This window comes from Aethalodelphis obliquidens, unplaced genomic scaffold, assembly GCF_003676395.1.
Source record: "Aethalodelphis obliquidens isolate GAN/ISIS:26980383/991018 unplaced genomic scaffold, ASM367639v1 scaffold5, whole genome shotgun sequence".
NCBI lineage: Eukaryota > Metazoa > Chordata > Mammalia > Artiodactyla > Delphinidae > Aethalodelphis > Aethalodelphis obliquidens.
In genome coordinates, this window is record NW_020837949.1 from 59,971,861 (window position 1) to 59,994,621 (window position 22,761).

The 22,761-nt window shown below is 38.0% G+C and overlaps 1 protein-coding gene and 1 long non-coding RNA gene across 3 annotated transcripts in view; both read left to right on the top strand.

Annotated features, from left to right (window-relative positions):
* Positions 1–4,407, top strand: part of SDHAF3 (succinate dehydrogenase complex assembly factor 3) — an 82,631-nt gene extending 78,224 nt beyond the window's left edge. For both annotated transcript variants that reach the window (XM_027102501.1, XM_027102500.1), the window contains one exon: positions 4,171–4,407. In XM_027102501.1, the coding sequence (XP_026958302.1) occupies positions 4,171–4,374 (204 nt within the window). In that variant the 3' untranslated portion in view covers positions 4,375–4,407. The remainder of the gene's footprint in view (positions 1–4,170) is intronic.
* A 4,198-nt stretch (positions 4,408–8,605) lies between these two features.
* LOC113618405 (uncharacterized) lies at positions 8,606–16,536 on the top strand. Its single transcript, XR_003432005.1, has 2 exons — positions 8,606–9,486; positions 14,648–16,536. It is a non-coding gene; the product is annotated as an uncharacterized LOC113618405 (long non-coding RNA).
* Positions 16,537–22,761: the final 6,225 nt, after the last annotated feature.

Here is a 22,761-nt window from a genome sequence, read left to right on the forward strand (position 1 = left end):
TCAAACTACCACTGGCATTTTTCACAGAACTAGAACAAAAAAATCACACAATTCGTATGTAAACACAAAAGACCCTGAATAGCCAAAGCAATCTTGAGAAAGAAAAATGGAGCTGGAGGAATCAGGCTCCCTGACTTCAGAATATACTACAAAGCTACTGTAATCAAGACAGTATGGTACTGGCACAAAAACAGGAATATAGATTAAGTTCATTTTTTAATAGTTTTTCACTTTCAGGTTGGATAATTTCTACTGACATACTTTCAAGTTCATTGAATCTTTCTTCTCATCTCTAGTATGCTGTTAAACCCATTCAATGAGGATTTTTAAATTTCAGATAACTGCATTTTAGAGTTCTAGAGTTTTCTTTTGGTTCTTACAGTTTCTCATTTTCTGCTGCGATTCCTCATCTATGCATTTATTATGACATTTTCTTTTATGTATTTGAACATAAATAATAGCTGCTTCAGAATCCTTTGCTGCTAGTTTTAATGTCTGAACCATTTCAGGCATTGCCTTTTCTCTTGATTATGGGTCACATTTTCTGTTTCTTCATGATTCTTGTAATTTTGGATTTTTTTCTGGACACTGTGAATGATAGATACATTGTAGAGACATTATTCCACTGTGTTCTTCCAAAGTGTATTGATTTTTGTTTTATCAAGCAGTTAACTTGGCAGAACTCAGATTCCAAACTCTGTGTCCCCCTTGACAAAAAGTGTCTATTTAGTTCTTTTTGCCTTAGCTGGGCTTTAGTCTGTCATGAGCATGCTTAGTTAAGGGGTTAGCCAGAGATTTTGGCAGAGTTTATTTGCAGAATTTGGGGTTCCCCTTTTGTAGTTCTTTTTCTGAGATTTCTCTTTCTTACTTTCCAGCTGCTGCTGTTCTCCCACACTGTGCTCTGAGTCCTCAGTAACCTTGCAGCACCAACTGGCATCTTCCCTCGGAAAAAAATGCCATAAAAGTGGCAGTCTAACCCTGTGTTCCCTGCCATTCACCATTCTGTCAGCTCCTTTCTACTTTCTGATTTGGTTGCTCTCCAGTGTCTTGGGATTGTTGTTTGATTATATTTTGTGTAGACTTTATGTTATCTGCAGGAGGGTTGGTTTGATAGAAGGTACTGCACTATTAATGGGAGTAGAACTCCTTGCATAGCTTTTTTTTTAATGTGGTAAAAATACATATAACATAAAATTTACCACTTTAGCCTTTTTTTTTTTTTTTTTTTTTGGCGGTATGCGTGCCTCTCACTGTTGTGGCCTCTCCCATTGCGGAGCACAGGCTCTGGACGCGCAGGCTCAGCGGCCATGGCTCACGGGCCTAGCTGCTCCGTGGCATGTGGGATCTTCCCAGACCGGGGCACAAACCTGTGTCCCCTGCATTGGCAGGCGGACTCTCAACCACTGTGCCACCAGGGAAGCCCCACTTTAGCCATTTTTAAGTGTACCACTCAGGGGCATTGATTGCATTTACAGTCTTGTTCATCGGTTACCACTGTCTATACCCAAAACATTTTCTTACCCAAACAAACTCTGTGCCCCAAAAGCAGTGCATCCCCACTCCCTCTCCCCCAGCCCCTGGTGTCCTCTATTACACTTTTGTCTCTATAAATTTGCCTGTTCTACATATTTCACATGAGTGGAATCCTGCAATATTTGTTTTTTTGTGTCTGGCTTATTTCAGTTTTAGCATAATGTTTTCAAGTTTCATCTGTGTTGTAGAATGTATCAGAATTCTTTTTAAGTGTGAATAATATTCCATTGTATGTTCACACGACATTTTATTTATCTATTCATCTGTTGATGGATATGTTTCCACATATTTGCTGTTGTGAATAATGAATGCTGTTATGAACATGGATGTACAAGTATCTGTTTGAGTTCCTACTTTGATTTGTTTGGGGTATATACCTGTAAGTGGAGTTGCTGGATCAGACGGTAATTCTTTAACTTCTTGAGGAACTGCCAAACTGTTTTCCACAGTGGCTATACCATTTTATATTCCCACTAGCAATGTACAAGTTTCCAGTTTCTAAAAATTCTCACCCATATGTGTTATTTTCCTTTTATTTATTGTCTATTATTATAGTCATGCTAGTGGGTATTAAGTGGTATCTCATTGTGATTTGGATTTTCATTTCTCTAATGACTAATTATGTTGAGTATCTTTTCATGTCCTTGTTGATGGTTTATATATCTTTGGAGAAATGTCTACTCAAGTCTTTTGCACATTTTTTGAGTTGTCTTTTTATTGTCTTGACATATTCTGGTTATTAAATGTTTATCAGACATAGTTTGCAAATATTTTTTCCCATTCTGCAGTTTCTTTTCACTCTGAGTGTCTTCTGATGCACAAAAGTTTTTGATTTTGATGAAATCCAATTTATCTAGTTTTTCTTTTGTTGCTTATACCTTTGGTGTCATATCTTAGACTTGTTGCCAAATCCAAAGTCATGAAAATTTACCCCTGTTTTCTTCCAGGAGTTTTATGGTTTTAGCTCTTATGTTTGTTTTTCATCCATTTTGTGTTAATTTCTGTATATGGTGGGAGGTAGGGATGCAACTTTACTCTTTTGCATGTGGAAATCCAATTTTCCCAGCAGTATCTGTTGAAGAGATATTCTTTCCCCCATTGATGGACTTGACACCATTGTCAAAAGTCAGTTGGCCATATATGTGAGGGTTTATTTCTGGATGCTCAGTTCTATTCCATTATTCTCTATATATCTACCCTAAAACCAGTAAGTTTTGAAATTGGGAACTGTGTATGCTCCAACTTTGTTTCTTTTTCAAGATTGTTTTGGCTCTTCAAGGCCTCTCACATTTTCATATGAATTTGAGTATTGGTTTTTCTATTTCTACAAATGTATAAATTTTTTTAACTTGCTTTTTGGATTCTGATTATTTTAGAGATTTATTCATGTTAATACAGACATTTAATTACTTAATGGATTATAAAGAAGTGTCTAAACACTTTATTAATAAACAATGTTTTTCTTTTATAAGGAATGCCACAATGAACATTCTTTGAATGCCTCTTGTCCACATGTTGTAAAGTGTCTTTAGGACAGTAGTTCTCAACCTGGGCAGTTTTGCTTGCAAGGAAACATTTGGCAGTCTTTGGAGACATTTTTGATTATCAAGACTAAGAGGAGGGGTGCTGCAGGCATCTAGTGGGTAGAGACCAGGGACACTATTAAGCATCCTACAATGCAAAAACAGATTCCCACCCACCCTATTACAAAGTATTATCCAAATTATACACTTTGTTAATAGTACTGAGGTTGAGAAACTATGCTCTGGGGCATATACCTAGAAGTGGAATTTATAAAGCCCTAGGGTGTGTGCAGTTTTTTAGTATTATATGAAATGGGTTTCTGTAAAATGTGACAAAGATATTATTTCCAATTCAAATAAAGGTTTGGAATATCTGAAATTAAAGTTTCTTTGGTGATGCTGGTATCTAACAGTTATAAGCAATTTAATTATCTTAAACTAGATACAATAGCAGCATTATCCAGAGTTAACTAATTTGTTTACTTACCCAGAGGGTGCACATAATTTAACTTCATGAACTGAAATACAGCAGTACTTCCTGCCTGATTAAAAGAATGAGAGAAAAATTAGTGTGAAAAATGTAGAATTTTTTTCTGGCAAAGATGGTTGTTAGATATTGAAAGCTTAAAGGTTTGAAAATTTTTTCTAAGTGTGATTTAAATTCGTTTTTAAACTGAAGACAGGGGAATGAACCTAAAGAATTTTGAGACCCACTTTTAAGCCTATAAGACCCATGACTCCCCCTTTGAAAATCTGATGAAAGTTATGGCCCCAGAACTATGTGCATGTTTGTGTACATACAATTTTGTGTATGATTTTTGGGTGGTTTATGCGTGCTGCTGAAGCCGGTTCATGGACCACTCCTACCTGCCTTGAACCTTCTAGATTTCCAGATTCAGGACTTTGGTAATAAAACTCTTAAAATGCTAAAAATAAGATATATGTATTTGAAACTATCACTGAATAGTAAAGACACAGCTCTATATTGTTCATGTCTTATTTGCCAAATGCACAAGACTCAGTGACAGGATTCTTTAAGTTCTTCAACATGAAATGAATGAGTACAGATCTCATTTTAATATCTATAACCTTCAATTTTTTTTCTTTTTACTAGGCATATGCAGCGGTGCTATGGCAACAAGCTAATGAAAACAGATGCAATTCAACTGAAAAAGCATGTTTTGGAATCTCCCTACCAGAAGAAAGACTTAATGACTTTCGTGATGAACAAATTGGACAGTTGCAGGAGCTGATGCAAGAAGCCACTAAACCCAATAGGCAGTTTAGTATTACTGAGTCCAGGAAACCAAAATTTTAGTCTATACAATAAAGTTTCACAAAGCATTTCAAATTCAGAGCCCCTTATTTTAACTATCATTGGTTTTAAAAATTTATTTCTTAAGCTTTTAGGCTTTGAGAATGCCTGGTGTTAATGAAATATTCTTTTATCTGGGGATGAATGCTCTTTGTAATATACAGATCAGGATCATAAGTGGATGAAACGTTACATTATTGAAGTAACAGCACTTGCTGGATAGGATTTGTTTTTTGGATTGAACAAGAAAGAATGGCTCTAAAATGGACAAGCTTGTGAAATTTTGCCAAAAATTTTTTTATGTATAAATTCATTTTAATGCTATTCTTGTTCAACCACTAGCTTCATGGCTTTAGCTTTATAAGTATATTTATTATGATAATGATTGATTGATAGATGTAGAATTCTGAGGTTATTATTTAATTTCCATTTGCATGGAATATCTTTTTCCATCCCCTCACTTTCAATCTGTATGTGTCCCTGGATCTGAAGTGGGTCTCTTGTAGACAGCATATATAAGGGTCTTGTTTTCATATCCAGCCAGTCTGTGTCTTTTGGTTGGAGCATTTAATCCATTTACATTTAAGGAAATTATTGATACGCATGTTCTTACTGCCATTTTATTAATTGTTTTGGATTTGTTTTCGTAGGTCTTTTTTCTTTTCCTCATTTTATTTATTTATTTATTGGCTGTGTTGGGTCTTTGTTGCTGTGTGTGGGCTTTCTTTAGTTGCAGTGACTGGGGGCTACCCTTCGTTGCAGTGCATGGGCTTCTCATTGCAGTGACTTCTCTTGTTGCAGAGCACGGGCTCTAGGCTTCACTAGTTGTGGCTTGCAGGCTCTACAGCACAGGCTCAGTAGTTGTGGCACATGGGCTCAGTTGCTCTGTGGCATGTCCCAGACTAGGGATCAAACCTGTGACCCCTGCTTTGGCAGGCAGATTCTTAACCACTTTGCCACCAGGGAAGGCCCTTTTTTTTTCCCCCCTTTCTCTGTTGTGCTCTTCTCTTGTGATTTGATGACTATCTTTAGTGTTGTGTTTGGATTGCTTTTTCTTTTTTGTGTGTATCGTAGTTTTGGTTTGGGGTTACCATGCGGTTTTGATTTAGTAGTCTATATATATATATATACAAGATTGTTTTAAGTTGCTGGTCTCAATTTCAAATGCATTTCCAATATCCTGCATTAGTAACTCTCTTCATGATTGCTGGTTTTGATATATTTGTGTGTGGATGATTTCCTGCCTTTACTGTATGTTTGCCTTTACTGGTGAGCTTTCCCATTCAGAATTTTCTTGTTTCTACTTGCAGCCTTTTCTTTTCCATCTGGAGAAGTTCCTTTAGCATTTGTTGTGAAGCTAGTTTGGTGGTGCTGAATCCTCTTAGCTTTTGCTTGTCTGTTAAAGCTTTTGATTTCTCCATCCAATCTGAATGAGAGTTTTGCTGGCTATTCTTGATTGTAGGTTTTTTCCTTTCATCACTTTAATTATATCATGCCACTCCCTCTGGCCTGCAGAGTTTCTGCTGAAAAATCAGCTGATTGTGATTTTGGAGTTTTTGCGTGAGGAGGTGAGCTCAAGTCCAGCAAGGTTATTATTTAAATACATTGTTATCCTGAAAATTTCATCACTTCTGCTTTAATAATACATATGATTATTCTTTTAAATGTCCCTTTTCCCTGAGTCATTGTTTATTTACAATGAAAGGTTAAAAAGAAGCTTTAGGATTCAGTATTATCCATATTACCATTTGTCTACTAGATTTTACAATGTTTAATACATTTCTCTGGTGTTTGTTAATAACAGATGACCCCTTAATTTGTAGTTACCTTGAGAATCTCATTTATGGCCTAATTCATGGGGAGATAAAAACACTTTCATTATTTTTTTTCTTACACTTAAGTCAATTTATACACTGAAAAGAAAAAAAGCATTTTAGAATGTGACTGGGATTATGAATTAAGAAAAATATTGTACACTAAAACAACTTGCATATATAATTATGTATGTGTACTTTGATTTTTTTTAACACCTTTATTGGAGTATAATTGCTTTACAATGATGTTAGTTTCTGCTTTATAACAAAGTGAATCAGTTATACATATACATATGTTCCCATATCTCTTCCCTCTTGCATCTCCCTCCCTTCCACCCTCCCTATCCCACCCCTCTAGGTGGTCACAAAGCACCGAGCTGATCTCCCTGTGCTATGCGGCTGCTTCCCACTAGCTATCTATTTTACGTTTGGTAGTGTATATATGTCCATGCCACTCTCTCACTTTGTCCCAGCTTACGCTTCCCCATATCCTCAAATTCATTCTCTAGTAGGTCTGTGTCTTTATTCCCATCTTACCTCTAGGTTCTTCATGGCCTGTATTCTGAGATTCTTAATCATTTTTCAGATGCAATTGTGTTTATGTCAGCTTTTCAAAAAATTAATTCATATTTGCTCTGTTTTTCTGTCTTGTGCTTTCTCTATGTGTATGGCTGCTGGGTCCCTCAGTCCTTTCTTCTATTCCTCTCTGATCAGTCTATAGACTGATCAGTGAGTCTTTTCTCATACGTCAATCAGTAATTAGTCTTTACATTATAACAGGCTCCAGGAATAAAACAATGAATAAGATAAAGCTCTTGCCCTGAAGTTAGTCTTACCAGTGCATTCAGGAAACCTGTTTCAGCGTGAACGAATACGTTACGTCCTCAAACTCTTTATAGTACTATCTTTTTCATCTTCTTGGTTAATAGAAACCTAACACCTGCGAGGACACTGCTTCTTTGTGTCTTGTGATGTGGGAGTTGGGGATCCTTTAGAACTCACTGGAACATAGAACCCCCTCCTGTTGTCCCTTTCAGCCCATTACTGTGTCACCCTTACTTAAGAAATCTTTCATTTGCAGTATTTTCTTTTTGGTTATACATTTTCTTGTTCTTTGGTACCTGGCTCATACCTCTTCATCTCATGTCTTGCCATCATTTTGGTGACATTAGTACTAATCTATGTGGTTGACTTACCTAGTAGCCAGATGGTTCTTTGATGGTTCATTATTCACGTTCACTAATCCAACCACCCATTTTCTTGGCTACACTTAAACCTGCTTTATTCAAAACTAAATAAAGCTCCAATTCTGAAATTATGAATTACTACATTCCGTGCTTTTGTCATTGCATCTTAATGTGATGAGTTTTTTACTCCTGCACCTGGGCATTCTTTCAACAAATACCAAAGAACCTTAATATGCCAGGCATCATTTTAGAGACTGGGATACAGCAGTTATCAAAGACAAAATGTCTATCCCTATGGAATTTACATTCTAAAAGAGGGAAACAAAATACATAGATAAAATAGGTAGGGTGGTTAGAACTATGAAGAAGTAAAGCAAGGATAGGGATAGAGCTGTGGTTCCCAAAATATGAACTGAGATGCCCCAGGGCACCACAGAGAACCACAGCGGTGCTGCAGGATATTTCAAATTTTTCAGGAAATCACAGCCATATTTACTGGACACCACACAGTTACTAGTTTGAGGTATTTCAGTTTCACTGTTGTATTGCAACATTCTTTTGGATGACATATCTTTGTAAACCTGGGCTTTAGCAATTGCTGTGAGAAAAGCAAATACCACACAAAAATTAGTGACAGAAAATTTCCAGTATGATTACAGTGTTTGAGAAGCTGTGTAGTATCCAGTAGGTGCTAAATTGTTTGTTAGTACTTGAATACCTACTGAGTTGTTTGAACTATGTAGTAAAACTGTTGTGGGGTTTTGTTTTGTTTTGTTTGCTGTAGGTGTGCTGTGTAAATACTGAGACACTAAGAGTGTGGGAACTGATGAAATCAGCAGCATGTCAGAGAGTGGTCTGTAACTGTGAACTCATTAGTCTTTTGACCACTCAGTTTGTTCAGTATCATTCCTTTACTGCCTTCATTTCCGTCCCAATCTCCCCTAGTTTCTGTGATCTTTCACTTCATCCAGCCATTGAGCGATACCCTCAATGTCACTGTCTCCTTTTCCTTTCACTTCATCTGCTGCTCTCACCAAGGTAAACACTCACTCGCCAAAATTAATAGGGTATTAATCAGTATAAGATGGATATGTTAGGGACTTCCCTGGTGGTGCAGTGGTTAAGAATCCGCCTGCCAATGCAGGGGACACGGGTTCGAGCCCTGGTCCAGGAAGGTCCCACATGCTGCAGAGCAACTAAGCCCGTGTGTCACAAATACTGAGCCTGCGCGCCACAACTAGAGAAAGCCTGCATGCAGCAAAGAAGACCCACTGCAGCCAAAAATAAATAAAAAAATAATTTAAAAAAAAAGATTGATATGTTATCCTGTGAGGCTTGATAGTATTATTTACTTTCTCCTGCTTTTAACTCACTCCTGCTTGGTTTGTATACTGCCTAACTCTCCTTTAGGTTATTTTTTTTCTCGTTTTTAAAAAAGTGATGTTCTCTGGGATTTCGTCTTTAGGACTCCTACTTTACATATCCGTTGCTTCAGATATTAGCTATACTCTTAAATCTATAACACCAACCTAAATCTCATTTCTTCAGATTTGTGTTTAAAATTCTGTTCATCATTTTCCAACTCATATTTAAAATTACTTTTCTTCCCTCCTCAGGGAATGAATGATATTAACATACACTCAGTCCAGAATTCTGTAATTTAGCCTAGATTTTCACAATTTTCCTGGAGGCCTCCCTCTCTTTATTCCATTCTGACAACTCCATGTGGTGGACTGCAAAATAGCCATAGTTCTCTATCGCTCCTAGTACCCATGTCCATTGCAGTGTGACTTTGCAGTTCCTCCCGTCAGGAATTCCATCCGTGTTAGAATTCCGCAAACCTGGAACTCCCCTTGTTTCTTGATTTGCTAAAAAGAATGTGGGTAATGACAGTATGCCAACTCAGGCTCTAGGCCTCAGAGCCTTGTATACTTCCACCTACACTACTGGAAACCTACCTGGCTACCATGTGAACAAACTTGGTCTTGTGGAGAATGTGGAGTAGCGGTGAAGCCATCCTAGACCAGCCAGCTCTCAGCCAACTGCAGTTACATGAATAAGCCCAGCCAGGCCCAGAAGGACTGCCCGGCTGATCCCAGCCCAAATTGCCAATTGTAAGTTAAATAAATGGTAGTCCTTTTAAGTCACTATATATTTTATAAATGGTAGTCCTTTTAAGTCACTATATGTTTTGTGGTGGTTTGTTATATAGTTAAAACTGATACACTCTACTGCTTTACTATTTCAGAATCATTACCTTTTCTCTACCTAGTCTGATATTTCAGACTTAGAATTTTTTTCTTTTTCTGTAGTAAGTTGTATATGCCTTCCTTGTCTTTGGCATACTCCTATATATATTATTCTCCATTTGGCTGTAAACATCACCTTATTGACATGCAAATCTGATCTAGAGATGGTTCAGTTATCAACTTACCCTTGGTGGTGGTGGTTGAGGGGAATCTAGTAGTTTATAGAAATTGGCAGTGTGTATTGAGAACTTTAAAAATTATCATACCTCTTGGACCCATTAACTCTATTTCTAGAATTCTGTCCTAAGGGGGGAAAAATTAGAAATGTGGACAAAGTTTTTGATATAAACATATTATTAGAATTGGTGTTTAAAAGAGTCAAAATTTGAGAACAAAAATTCCTCAAACATCAGAAAGGTTAAGTGAGTTGTGATAACATGTACAGTCAAACAATTTAAATTTAGATTTACAAAGGGTTTTTAAGGACATGGGAAATTACTTGATATTGATAAGCATGAAAAGGATGCTACGAAATAGACAACATTTCACAAAGACGTTAGATTTCCTTTTCAGTAATGTGGCAGACTTAGTTAACCTGAGCATTTCTCCTCATGAAAATGAAAACTTTTAGGTAGAATATAAAAGCATTTTTGAGAAGCATGTAGAGTTGGCAGTATTCTAAGAGATTAAGTAACAAGGCCAATATCTAAGTGAAACTGCTGAAGCCTCTTTGGCTCCAAAGGTGAATTTCAGCTTTGGTTTTGATAGTCCTTTGGAACAGTAGGCAGAGGACAAAGCATACAAGCCTCCAGAGGTGGAGAAAACCAGCCGCTAAGGACTACACCATCAGGGTAAGAGTGAGCCGGAAGCAAACCTGCTCCAGTGTTTGTGCAAAGTGAAGTAACCCCAAATTCAAGTTATCTGGGTGCTAAAACAGACAAAACTTGAGCTATGAATTTAGGGGCCCCAGAATGAATGCCTGGCAGATGTAAACAAATCTTTGGAGGATACTAGACAGTTTTCCTAGGAAATGAATGCCTTAAGTTTAAATAAAGTCCGTAAGGAAGGCTAGCATCATGAATGAAAGGCAGCAAAGATACAAGAAAATAACTTTGGAATTAGCACATGTATAATATAAAACATCTATGTTTATATGTTTAAAAAATAAAAAGTTTTAAAATATCTACAGGAAACAAGGCATTATAAAAACTGACCTAGCGTATTTAAAAAAGAACCGAATAGAAATTCTGGGAATGGAAAATAGACGAATTAAAATTACAAATAAGCCAATGTGGAGGTTTAACACAAGATTAGATGGGCCTGAAAAGAGAATCAATGAGTACAAAATAGAAGAAATGATCCAGAATGTAACACAGAAGAGAAACTTAAAAATATCAGAGTGGAGAAATCCAAAGGGTCTAATGTATAGCTAATAATAGTCTCAAATAGATGATGGGGCACAAGCAATATTTGAAGAAATCATTGCTGAGAATTTTTAAATCAATGAAAAATACCAGTCCACAGATTTATCCCAAGTGGGATAAATATGAAATCCTCACTTAGATAAACTGCAGTGAAACAGTGGAGTGCTGAAGACAAAAACTTGTAAAAGCAGCGAAAACAGAAGTTGCAGATAACCTTCAGAGCTACGTCAGCTAGACTTTTCTTTAGCTGATTTGGAAGCCAGAACCCAGTTGGATAACTGTAATGCGTGAGCAAAAAATAACTTTCAACTTAAAATTCTATACTTAGCAAATATATTTCAAGAATGACGGTGGAATAAAGACAGTTTCAGACAACGAAGCATGAGCACAGTTGCCACCTGCAGGTTCTTACTAAAGGAAATTCTAAAGGATGTGCTTTGTATAGTAGAAAGTTGATGAAAGAAGGAATAAAGGACCAAGATTGTTGTAAATATAGATTAATCTAAAGGAACATTTACCATATGGAACAATAATGATGTTTCCTGGGGTTAAGAAATGAGGGATTTAGAAAACAATAATATGTAAGTTGGTAGGGTAGTGATTGGAATAAGTACTCTAAGTTTGGATGGACTGAGAAGAGAATAAAAGTACTGATTAACTAAGTGGAAATGTGATTTCTAGTGTGTAACTCATTTCTGTATAACATGTTAGTGGTTGTTACATAGAAATGAGTATATAACTTCCAAGCTAGTAGAGGGGAAAAATGAAATAGGAAAAAACAATCATTATAAAATAAGGAAAGAGAAAAGACATAGAAGAGGAGCTAAGTAGAGAGATAAAAATTGAGAACTATAACTCAAAATGTCAGTAATTATCTTAAATGTAAATGGACTGTTATCCAGTTAAGGGCAGATTGTTAAACTGGTTAAAAAATGAAACCAATTATATGCTATGGTAAGAGACCACATCTAAAGCATAAAATACAGAACGTTTGAAAGTAAAATGATGGTAAAAGTTATACCAACCGGAAATAAGCTGATGTAGATATATACATATTTGAAAAAAGTTGCTTAAGGCAGAGAGATTGCTAAGGAAAGTAACTTCATAAAATGAAAGGTTCAATTTACTAGGAGGATCATTTTAAATTGGTATTTACCTGGGAAGTAAGTGATTAAACAGCCCCATATTCTAGGAAGCTAACAGTTCCAAATAACCCATGAATTAATCAAGAAATCCTAATGGATCCTAGAATATAAGTGAAACTGAGCACTAGTGGAATACTTAATAAAATATGTGGGTTGTAGCTAAAGCAGTAGTTGAAGGAAATTAATAGCCTTAAATGTGTCTAGCAGAAGGAAAGAACGAAAAAAAAGGCTGAATATTGAGAGAAGCATCTAACTTAATAAATTAGAAAAACAGCATAAAATAATCTCAAAGGAAAGAAGAAAATCAAGATAAGGGCAGAAAATTTTTTAAAAAATCAAAAGTTCATTCTTTGAAAAAAGATAACAGTGACAAGTCTCTGGTGAAGTTAAGAAAAAAAGCGGGCACAAATAATATCAGGAGTGCATAAGAGGACAACTATTTCTGTGATTTTTAAATATGAGCAACAAAAAACCCAATAAATTTGTATCATGTAGAAGAAATGGACACATTTTTAGAAATATATAGCTTACCAAAATAGAAGAATGGTTTTACAGTTATTAAATTAATAAATATTCCTAGAAAGGAAATTCTAGACCTAAATAACTTCTTTCATGAGTACTGCCAAGTGTTCAATAAATAAATAATTCCGAACTTAAGCCCTTACAGAGAACAGAGAAAGAGGGTTGCTCCCTAACTAATTTTATATCAGACTGGCAAATTCCTGATAGCAAATGATAAAATGGAAAATTACATGCCAATTTCACTTAGGAACATAGTTGCAAAATCCTAAACTAAGTATTCATCATGACCTTGTCAGGTTTATCCCAGGAGTCCAAAGTTGTTAGAAAATCAATTACTATGATCTGCCACATAATCAAATTAAAGGAAATTTACTCATGATCATCTCATTAGATGTAGAAAAAGCATTTGCTTAACATTCAACATCAATTCATGATAGAAATTCTCTTAACAAAGTAGGTATAAAGGTTACTTCATCAGTCTGATTACATGGTTTCTACCAAACATCGGCAGCAAACATGATGAAGAATCCTTGAAAGCTTTCTCCTTGAGGCTGGGGAAAAGACAAGAATGTCTGTCATCACTGCTCTTCAAGTCAAAACTCTTAGTCTCATAATATTATCATATATGTAGAAAATCTAAGGGAATCTATAAATCATTAGAATGAATAAGAGAATTTAGCAAGTTTGTTAGAAGCAAAAATTTCTATCTGAAAGTCAATTGCATTCCTATATAGCAAGAAACAACATGAAAATTTATGAAAGTATCCTTAAAATAATATCAAGTATTAAATACTTAGAAAGCAGTTTCACAAAAGATATTCAAAACTCTCTGGAGAAAATTGTGAAATTTTACTTAAAGACACTAAAAGAAGACTTAAATGAAGTTGTACTCTATGCTCAAAGATTTAAAGATTGAATATTGTAAATATCTTAAGTATCCCCAAATGGTTTGTAGTTTCATTGCGATTTTCATCAAAATTCCAGATGATCTTTTTCTAATTGACAAGCATATTTTAGAATTTATATGGATATGCAAAGACCAAGAATAGCCAAGGCACACTCTAAGAAGAACAATATAATAGGATTTACCCTGCCTGTGAGATAGCCAAACATAACTGAGACAGGCTGGGACCTGGGACCCTTTGCTGCAGTGCTTGCACCTGGACAAATGTCTCCTCAAGCAGCAGAATACAAAGAAACTACAAGGGACTGAAAAGTAACTGTGTGCATGTACATTTGGGGCAAATTATGAAAAACAAGAAACAAAAAAGACCAAAACCCAACTGCCACTTCTGAGGTGCTGGGAGCAAAAGCAGGCTACTGCACATGATCCCAGCACCACCAAAGGGGTGGGCAGGCCACCCAAGCCGCCCCTCCTGCCCGACCCCCGGAGCTGCCCCTACCCTAACCCCATCTAAGGAACAGCTCGCCCACACCCTAGAGAGCTAGCAAGGGAACCAGTTGCTTGCTTTCACTCCCTTGTGCTGCAGCACGAGTCCCAATAAAGCCTTGCCTGAATTTCTTGTCTGGCCTCTTACTAATTTCTATTGATTAAAGATTCGAAGAACTCCGGTCAGTAACATAACTATAGTTATTAAGACAGTGTAGCATTTAATTATATGGAGGTTTGGTTTATGGTGATGGTGGTACTGCCGTTGCCATAATGGTGGTGGAGAAAGGACTCCCTTTCAATAAATGGTTCTGGGACAATTGAGTATTTTTGTGGGGGGGGGAAAAACTTTTTTTGGTGCCTAGAATTGGCTGTACGTTTCTTAATTAAAGGCAAAATTACAACACTGTAAGAATATAATACAGAGCATATCTTCAAAATGTTGGGGTGGTAGAGGATTTATAAAATAAGACACAACCAGTTCTAACTGTAAAGGAAAAAAATAAATCTGAATATATTAACGTGTTACTTTTTTTCATTAAAAGGAGTAAAGCGTGCAAATGCAAGACTCAGAGTGTGAAGAAATGGTTGCACCCCGTATAGTGGCCAAAGAAATAGTATTCAGAACATCTAAGGAATTCCTACATATCAATGAGAAAGATGTAAAATCCAATAGAAAATAGGCAAAAAACTTAAACAAGAAATTCACGAATAGGAAACCCACATGATAAGTAAACAAAAAATACCCTTTGCCTCATCTGTAATAGAGGAATGCAAATGCAAATCACAATGATATTGTATTACACAACCTCCAGATTAAAATAAGGAATTTGACGAATAACAAGTGTTGTAAAAGATAGGAAATAATGAAAACTCTCATCCTACTTGTGGGAGTATAAATTAGTATAACCTCTTTGGAAAACATTTTAACATTCTCTTACAAATTTGAAGATGTTTATAGCCTATACATACTATTACATTATAATGTGGTGGTTGATTACAGACTCTGCTGCCAACTATATGGATTTGAAGCCCATCTTTCTAGTTCTGTGATCTCGAGCATATGACTTTATACATAAAAAGAGTAAGATTCTGTCCTCCTACCCTGCCTCCAAGAATCAATTTTTGCCCTTGTGGGGATTGAATGAGTTAATGCTCAGAACAGTTCCTGGAAACTAAACACTATAAAGTGTTTGCTGAACTGCTCAGAACAGTTACTGGAAAATAAACACTATAAAATGTTTGCTATCATTGTTATTTGCTAGTACTGTTGTTATTAATATTACTTTACCACCGACAAAATCACGCCTTCATATGTACACTTGTGGAGGATTAGGATACTATACAAGAATGTTCATGTAAGAATGATTTTAGCAGCTGCCAACTGGAAACAAACCTAATGTCCTTCAACAGTAGAATGGATAAAAAGTTATGGTATAGTCATATAACAATGAAACAATGAACTCTAGCTTCTCATAATACTAACTGAAAGAAGTCAAATACAAATGAATACATATGGTATGAATCCATTTGTACAAAGTTCAAAAGCAGCCAGAATGAAACAAAATCGTAAGAGACGCAGATATTAGTGGTAAAATTGTAAGGAAATAACAGTCATAAAAATTGGAAGGATGGTTATTTCCATGGGAGTGAACAAGGTTGTGACTGGTAATGGACATATGAGGGTTTTCTGCGGTCCTGGGTGGCTATGTTTTATATTTTGACTGGGTGATGTTTATGTGAATGTTTATCATTATTATTCAATTATACATGTATATTTTAATACATTCTTCTGTGTATCTGGTATACCTCATTGAGTTTCATTTTTTAAACTAGTAAAAACTTTGGGAGTGGGAAAGATAGCTGTTGTTTAAACTAACAGCAAAGGAAAGAGAAATAATAAAATAAAAATCTCTAAATAGACTGTCTGAAAGGCTTTTGGAGACGCTTGCTTAAGATCATAGGAAGAAAAAGATATCAACAACCTCTTGCCCTGCCCCACACACGGCATATTGGGACTTATTTAAAGAGCATTTTACCATTGTGTATGATGTTGTATCTTTAAAGATACAGATTACTGGGTGCCCACTCTGAAGATTCTATATGGGATAGGGCCTGGGCACTTAAGAGGGTTAGACAGTTTTTAAAAGCTCTCTAGGAAATTTTGACGAATTTCTGAGATTGTTTTTAGTAAAGCAGTAGAACTCAAACAACAACCACCCATGATTAAATAAAACAGGAAAATAATTATTTTGTTTCAATTAAGGATCAACAACAAGTTTTCTTTCTTTTTAATTAGCTCGCCTCTTTCTTTTAGCCTAAACAAACTCTCCACAATTTTGATGTATTCATAGCATTTTATGAACTTGGTCAGTATGGTAATGTAAGAACATACCTGTTTGCGAGGGAAAATAAAGGTAATGTTACTTTTGTGTCTGCCCTTGTTGCTTTAATTCATCTTTCATAAAGGTCTTTGCTTTCTAGCCCTTGGCACCAAGTTAGTTGATGTGTTTCAAATAAACTTGGCTTTGCAGTGAACAATACTTGAGGGCTTTGCAGTGAACAATACTTGAGGGTTGTTTGCATTTTCTCTTGGTTTCTAATTTTGTTCTTTTGGTAAGAGACCTGATAGAGAAAGGACTAGAGGATCTTTGTAATGTCAATTAGATTCATATAAAATTACTGAATTTGAAGATGGTAAGTTTATCTAGCCTAATCTCATTTTTCATCTTTTCATTTTCAGAATTTATTTGATTAAGAAATTCATTTTGACACTCAAGATTAGTGAATTTGAAACACTAATTCACTTATTCCAACTAGTTTTGTGTTCTGGATATCTCTTAAGTTTGACAGAAACATGTAGAAATGCTGGGTTCAATTGGCAATTATTATGTGCTTTAATAAATGTATCATTTTTGTACAAATTGTAAGATTAACTGGTTCTATTTTAACAAAGAAATAAGAGTTCAAAGCTAGATACCTGAAATAGTACACCCTCTTCAGGGTTTCAAAACATCTTTGTGCAAAAGCTGGTAAGAGCTGAATAGGGAATAATTGTTGCTAAGCAACTTCAAAAGAATATCTGCATAGTAACAATATATCTATTGAATACTGCCACTCACCCTAGATGACTGAAACGGTACCAAGCACCAGGATAGTAAAGAATAGTAAAATTTTAAATTTAAAATATATATCATAATGAACTTAGAAGACAAGCTCACTCAAAAGCAATTTGACTTTAAAATATGATTAAACAAAAAGATTGTGGTAGATACATTTGAAGGAACTGGATTTGAATTAGTCAGTATTTTAAACCAACTTTTCTAAAGCAGGGAGCAGATGTGAGTTTTATCTCAAAGCTTAGGTTTATGAAACATGTGAGCGACACCTTGTGCCTTCTAGAGCCTAAGAGACACCTCACATCATTTAACTCCGATGCCCCAATCTTCCTATAGAGAATACAACTTTCCTAGGGCAGGAATTTTTTCTTGTTCACTGATGCTTTGTTACTACTTAGAACAGTGCTGCCCACATTGCAAGAACTCTAACTATTTGTTGAATAAAATATCTAAAAATAGTGTACGAGGGTCCATTCTGGAGACAGAAACTACCATTAATTTGAATATGAAAAGTTTAAAATTAGAAAAGAATTAAATATAATAGGGAAGTAACTCTAAAGATGTAAAGGGACCTCTAGAGAATAGCCTAGGGCTGAGGGAGGGTACCCAAGGAAGGACAAAGTTGGAATGAAGCACCCTCCCCGAGGCTGGGATTCTGAGCTCACTGGAGAAGGTGTGGTTGCAGCCCACACAATAGCAGAGATGCTTGCTGTGTTGCCCAGGCTCTAGAGCTAGTCTGTATTTTCCAGGCAAGCAGGAAATTACCCTCCGGCAGGTATGCTGAGGCAGGCTGGCTGGCAGGCAGGCTTGCAGAGGAAGTTGGGGTAGTGGGACCCTGCTCACTGGCAGGACAGTGCGCAGCCTGGGGTGTGCAGTGTGCATGTCTGGAGGGCCTTGGAAAACAGCTCAGGGAGTGCCGGCAGGCTGAGGCTGGCGGCAGGCACGCAGAGCGAGCTGGGGCATCAGAAGCCTATCTGTGGGCAGAGTGCCACAAGGCCTGGGATGCTCTGTATCCATGTTAGGAGGGCCGTGTGAAGTGATCACCGGTTCAGGCCAGGCTACATACAGCTGGAGCAGAGTACCACTGGCTATCCCAACACACGTGCCACTGACAGCCACACAGCAGGAGCGAGAAGCAAAAATGGCAGCATACCATACTCTGGGAGAGAAATCCCATCTCCTGCAAAAACCCTCCATTGATAAAGCTTAACACTGTGCTCACTGCAAAGGAGAAATATTTAAATCTCCAGGATCACAGAGCCAGTAATGCAGGCTGACTTTGGAGAGGAGCCTAAATAAACTGCTATCTAGCACAGATAGCTCACAGAGAAGGCTTATTAATATACCAGGCATTGGGATGTATAAGGATTTTCTCATTTAAACGTCAACTTCCCTATGATTGGGGTTGCTATGACTTTCACCATTTCATCCATGAATAATCTGAAGCTTAGGAGTGAGGTAACTTGCCGGAGGCCAAACAGCTGCTCAATGCAAGGTGCTGGGATCAGCTCTTTTAGTTTGCCTATCACCTGTGCCTTTAACCATTACACCATTATACTCCTCAAAGGAAAATATAATTGAATTGGTCAAGGTAATAGATTGGTCCCCTGTTGGGTCAGCACCTGTATGTCATGTCCTATCAAGTGGCCCTTTAGACGTGGCTTTGCAGTAGTCTAACTCACTCAGAGGTCTCGTGTTGCCCACAGGGTCTCAGCATTCCTTTGGCACCTCTGCATCAGTTCCTCAGAGACGAGCGCCCCACACTGGCCACCTAGGAGTCATGCCAATGAACAAGTTGGTCTCCGCTAGAATCCCCTATGCAGGGAGACACTGGCATGGCAGTGAACGCTAGACGACAGCATAGCAACTATCCCGAAAGGAGGAGATTGTGAAGCTCCTTTCTGAAGTCCTTAAGTCCCACAAATGGGCCCTAAATCTGAACAGAGCTGATAGTACCTTTCAAATTCAGAAATGGAGAGCACTACAACTGTTTACTCCAAAACCACACCAAACATACCTCACATTGTGTTTTAGGGTTTTGACCTTAGACCTCTTCTCACTCCCTTCTCCCCCGGGACACTCCATCAACTTCTTTTGCTCTCTTACCAGGCATTTTCTTGACTCCCAAATCTCTATCTCCAGGTCAAATCTACTTCTCGTGAGTTCCATATCTCTGAATCCAGCCACCCCTAGATGTCCTAAGACCCAAAGACCACAGTTCACAACCGAATTGATGTGACTGCCCTAAACCTGATTACCCTTCAGTGTTTGGGCTTCTTTTTCTGAATTGAATCACCAGCTGTCATTACATGAGGCTGTGTATCACCCTTGATGGCTTCCTGTCTCACCTCCATGTGAAATAAATTCCTTTCCCTCCTTCCTACCTTTAACCAATTCATCACCAATTCCTGTTGATTCTAATAGTATTCGATATTTAATAGCTCTTCCATTTACTCAGTTTTTTCTGTCAACACTTTCACCTCTTCAGTTCAAGCCAGCATCTCGTCTGGATTTCTGCCACACCTTCTTAGCCACCTCTAGTATTGACCCCTCCAACCTATTCTGCTGAATTCAGCCAGGATAATACAATTTGAATTTGAGAAAAATTATGTCACTTTCCTGCTTGAAAAACCCTTCAACCATCTTGTTGAGGGTAAGTCCAAACTTCTTACCAGGTGTATTGTACGATGCTTTATGATCCAGTCTGTGTGTGTCTTTTGAATCGAGTGCCACTCAGGAGATAGAAACCATACCAGGCACTTCCACTGAGATAATTTAATATAAAGAATTGTTAACTAGTTATTGAAGAACTGATAAAGCAAAGAGAGAACACTAAGATATCAAAGAGAGAGATTCCAGAAAGCAGCTATCAATTCTAGGGCTGGGAGAATAAAGGGAGAGGTTGAAATTATTAAGCTTGAGAAGCTTCGAGATGGTGATTTGAGCAGCTGAAGCTCAGACCTCTGAGGAGAGCGCAGGGGACAGCGAGTGGTCGCGTCTCTGAGATGGTCTGATGAGGCCAGTTTGCAAATGGCAGAGAATGAGCTGCCACTTCTAAAGGGAAGTGAGGCTGGGCTGACCCTGAGAGAAGTGAAGAGCAAATAAGCAGCACGCAGTAAGTAACAGGAAGGAGCAAGCCTCTTCCTCCCCCTCCTGTCCAGTAGTTTTTCTCTAGCGCCCCCTATTGGCAGAGCCTAACAAAGCCTTGCGGCAGAGCAGAGATGTGATTTGCAGAGGGGCAGCCCCAACCTCACAAAGCAGACGGTGGGTTTGAAGCTGAGAGATCATAACCTAATCACCGACAGACTCCTCCCTTTGGCTGCTCAACACACACACATCACTTCTATGCCTATTTGTCTTCTAAACAATGACAAAAACAACTCTATGTTTTTATGCAGAAATGCAACTATCCTTTGTTCAAATAAAGATATTCTCACCCTTTTCTCAAAATGAGGGGCCCAAAGTCTCAACCATAAATGAATCCACCTTCATTAGCAGTCACGCTATGTACCTCTGGGCCATAATAATTCCCCCAATTCAGTCACAGTTCTATCTGAATATTTGGTCACCTAGAGACTAAATGGTAAACATATATAAAATAGTACGTGGAAGGATGTGAAAGAAAAATAAATTTGTATTTACAAATACACACAAATACACCCATTCACACAAAATGCAAAGAAGAAATAATATATAGCCATTTAGTCATTGTTTCTACAGCTATTCACAGGAATATGTTTATAACTTCCTTCTTCCACTACCCATCTCATGTTTCCTTGCCTCTCAGCCATAACTTCAGAAGGTCAAGGTTTTGTGCCTGGTGGGATGTTCTAAACCTTCATTCCTGAAGGGTCAGAATCTTCAGTGGACCTGCTATTTTTGTGGTTGGGGGGGGCGGAGAAATTTCTGCATTCCACATAATTCTCCTTGCTCTAATGTAGCGCAGCAACCCAACTTCCTTTTAGTCATCAGGATCACTCATCTCAGCAGTAGATTAAGCCCATCTTTACCTATAAGATCAGTAGCATGAGGACCTAGGTGTCAGTCTTAACTTCCAATTCAGTAGAATCACCATTGTGTGCAGTGATGGAAACATTGCTCCTTTCTAAACTGGCAAAGTCCAAGGTTGTGGGAACAGGAATCAAAAATTCTGCACTTGGATTATTAATAGTGAGGGAAACCACATGGAATTCCATATGTCGATTCCTGGACCTGTAAGCAGCTCTTTGCAAGAAATCGCCCTCAGCAAGAAGCCCCTTTTCTTGTCACTTTAGCAAAGTTTTATTGAAACTAACCTTTTTTTTTTTTTCCGGTACGCGGGCCTCTCACTACTGTGGCGTCTCCCGTTGCGGAGCACAGGCTCTGGACGCGCAGGCTCAGCAGCCATGGCTCACGGGCCCAGCCGCTCCGTAGCATGTGGGATCTTCCCGGAACCGGGGCACGAACCCGTGTCCCCTGCATCGGCAGGCGGACTCTCAACCACTGCGCCACCAGGGAAGCCCTGAAACTAACTTTTAAACCAGACACCCCCATGCTCTACTCATCTCAAGCCCAAGCATACCTTTCAAATCTTTTAATCACACAATCCCTTGCTTAACTTGTCAGTTCTTTCCATAGATCAAAGAAGTAGAAATGAAGAAGTAATTAACAGATGACTAGATCTCTTCCTTAGCTTCCCATTCAGTAACCTCCCAAACAAACTGTGACCAAACTGTATGAACAAGATAACATCTAGAGGAAGATCACAAGAAGCTGATGAGCCTGCACGTAGTGGGGGGATGGTGACAACTCTGACCCCCATCTCAATGATTGACTGAGATGACTTCCCTCCTTCCCTTTAAAAGTTTCATGGCCGAGCAGAAACTGGGGAGGTGATTTTTGGGGGATGTTGAGTCCACCATCTCCCCAGGTTGCTGACATTCTGATTAATTCTACCGACATTTGTGAGTACATAATTGATTTTGTAAGTGGTGAGCAGTGGGGCCCCCATTCAATAACAGACCCACGTATTCTGACTGTGGGAGAAACAGTACCATATATTGGTCACTGATTAAAAAATGTCAACTGCATCCTGTAAAATAGAGCCCCATCCATTCAGGATATTATCTCCAACTGGCATCATAACTCGTCTTCAGGAGGCTGTTCCACCACTCTACTAGGTCAGCTGCTTCTAGGTGATGGGTCGTGGAAGACTGATGAACTCCACTGGAATGAGCCATTGTGCACTTTTGCTCTGAGACGAGGTCCCTGATGAGGAGAAATATTTATGTATTCCCATGATGAACAAAGCATACCAGAGGTTCACAAACTGGGGTGCTGGCAGGGAACTATAAATAGAAAAGGCCAATTCATGTCCAGATACAGTTTATTTCAATGAGAATAAGTCCATGCCTCCCCCATGCAGGGAAGAGACCAATGTAATCAAACTGTACCAGGTAACTGTCTGGTCCCTCTGGGGAATACTGGCACATCAGGGGGCTCAGCACTAATCTCTGATGTTGGCAGCTCAGGCACTCAACAAGAGTGGAAGCCAGGTCAGC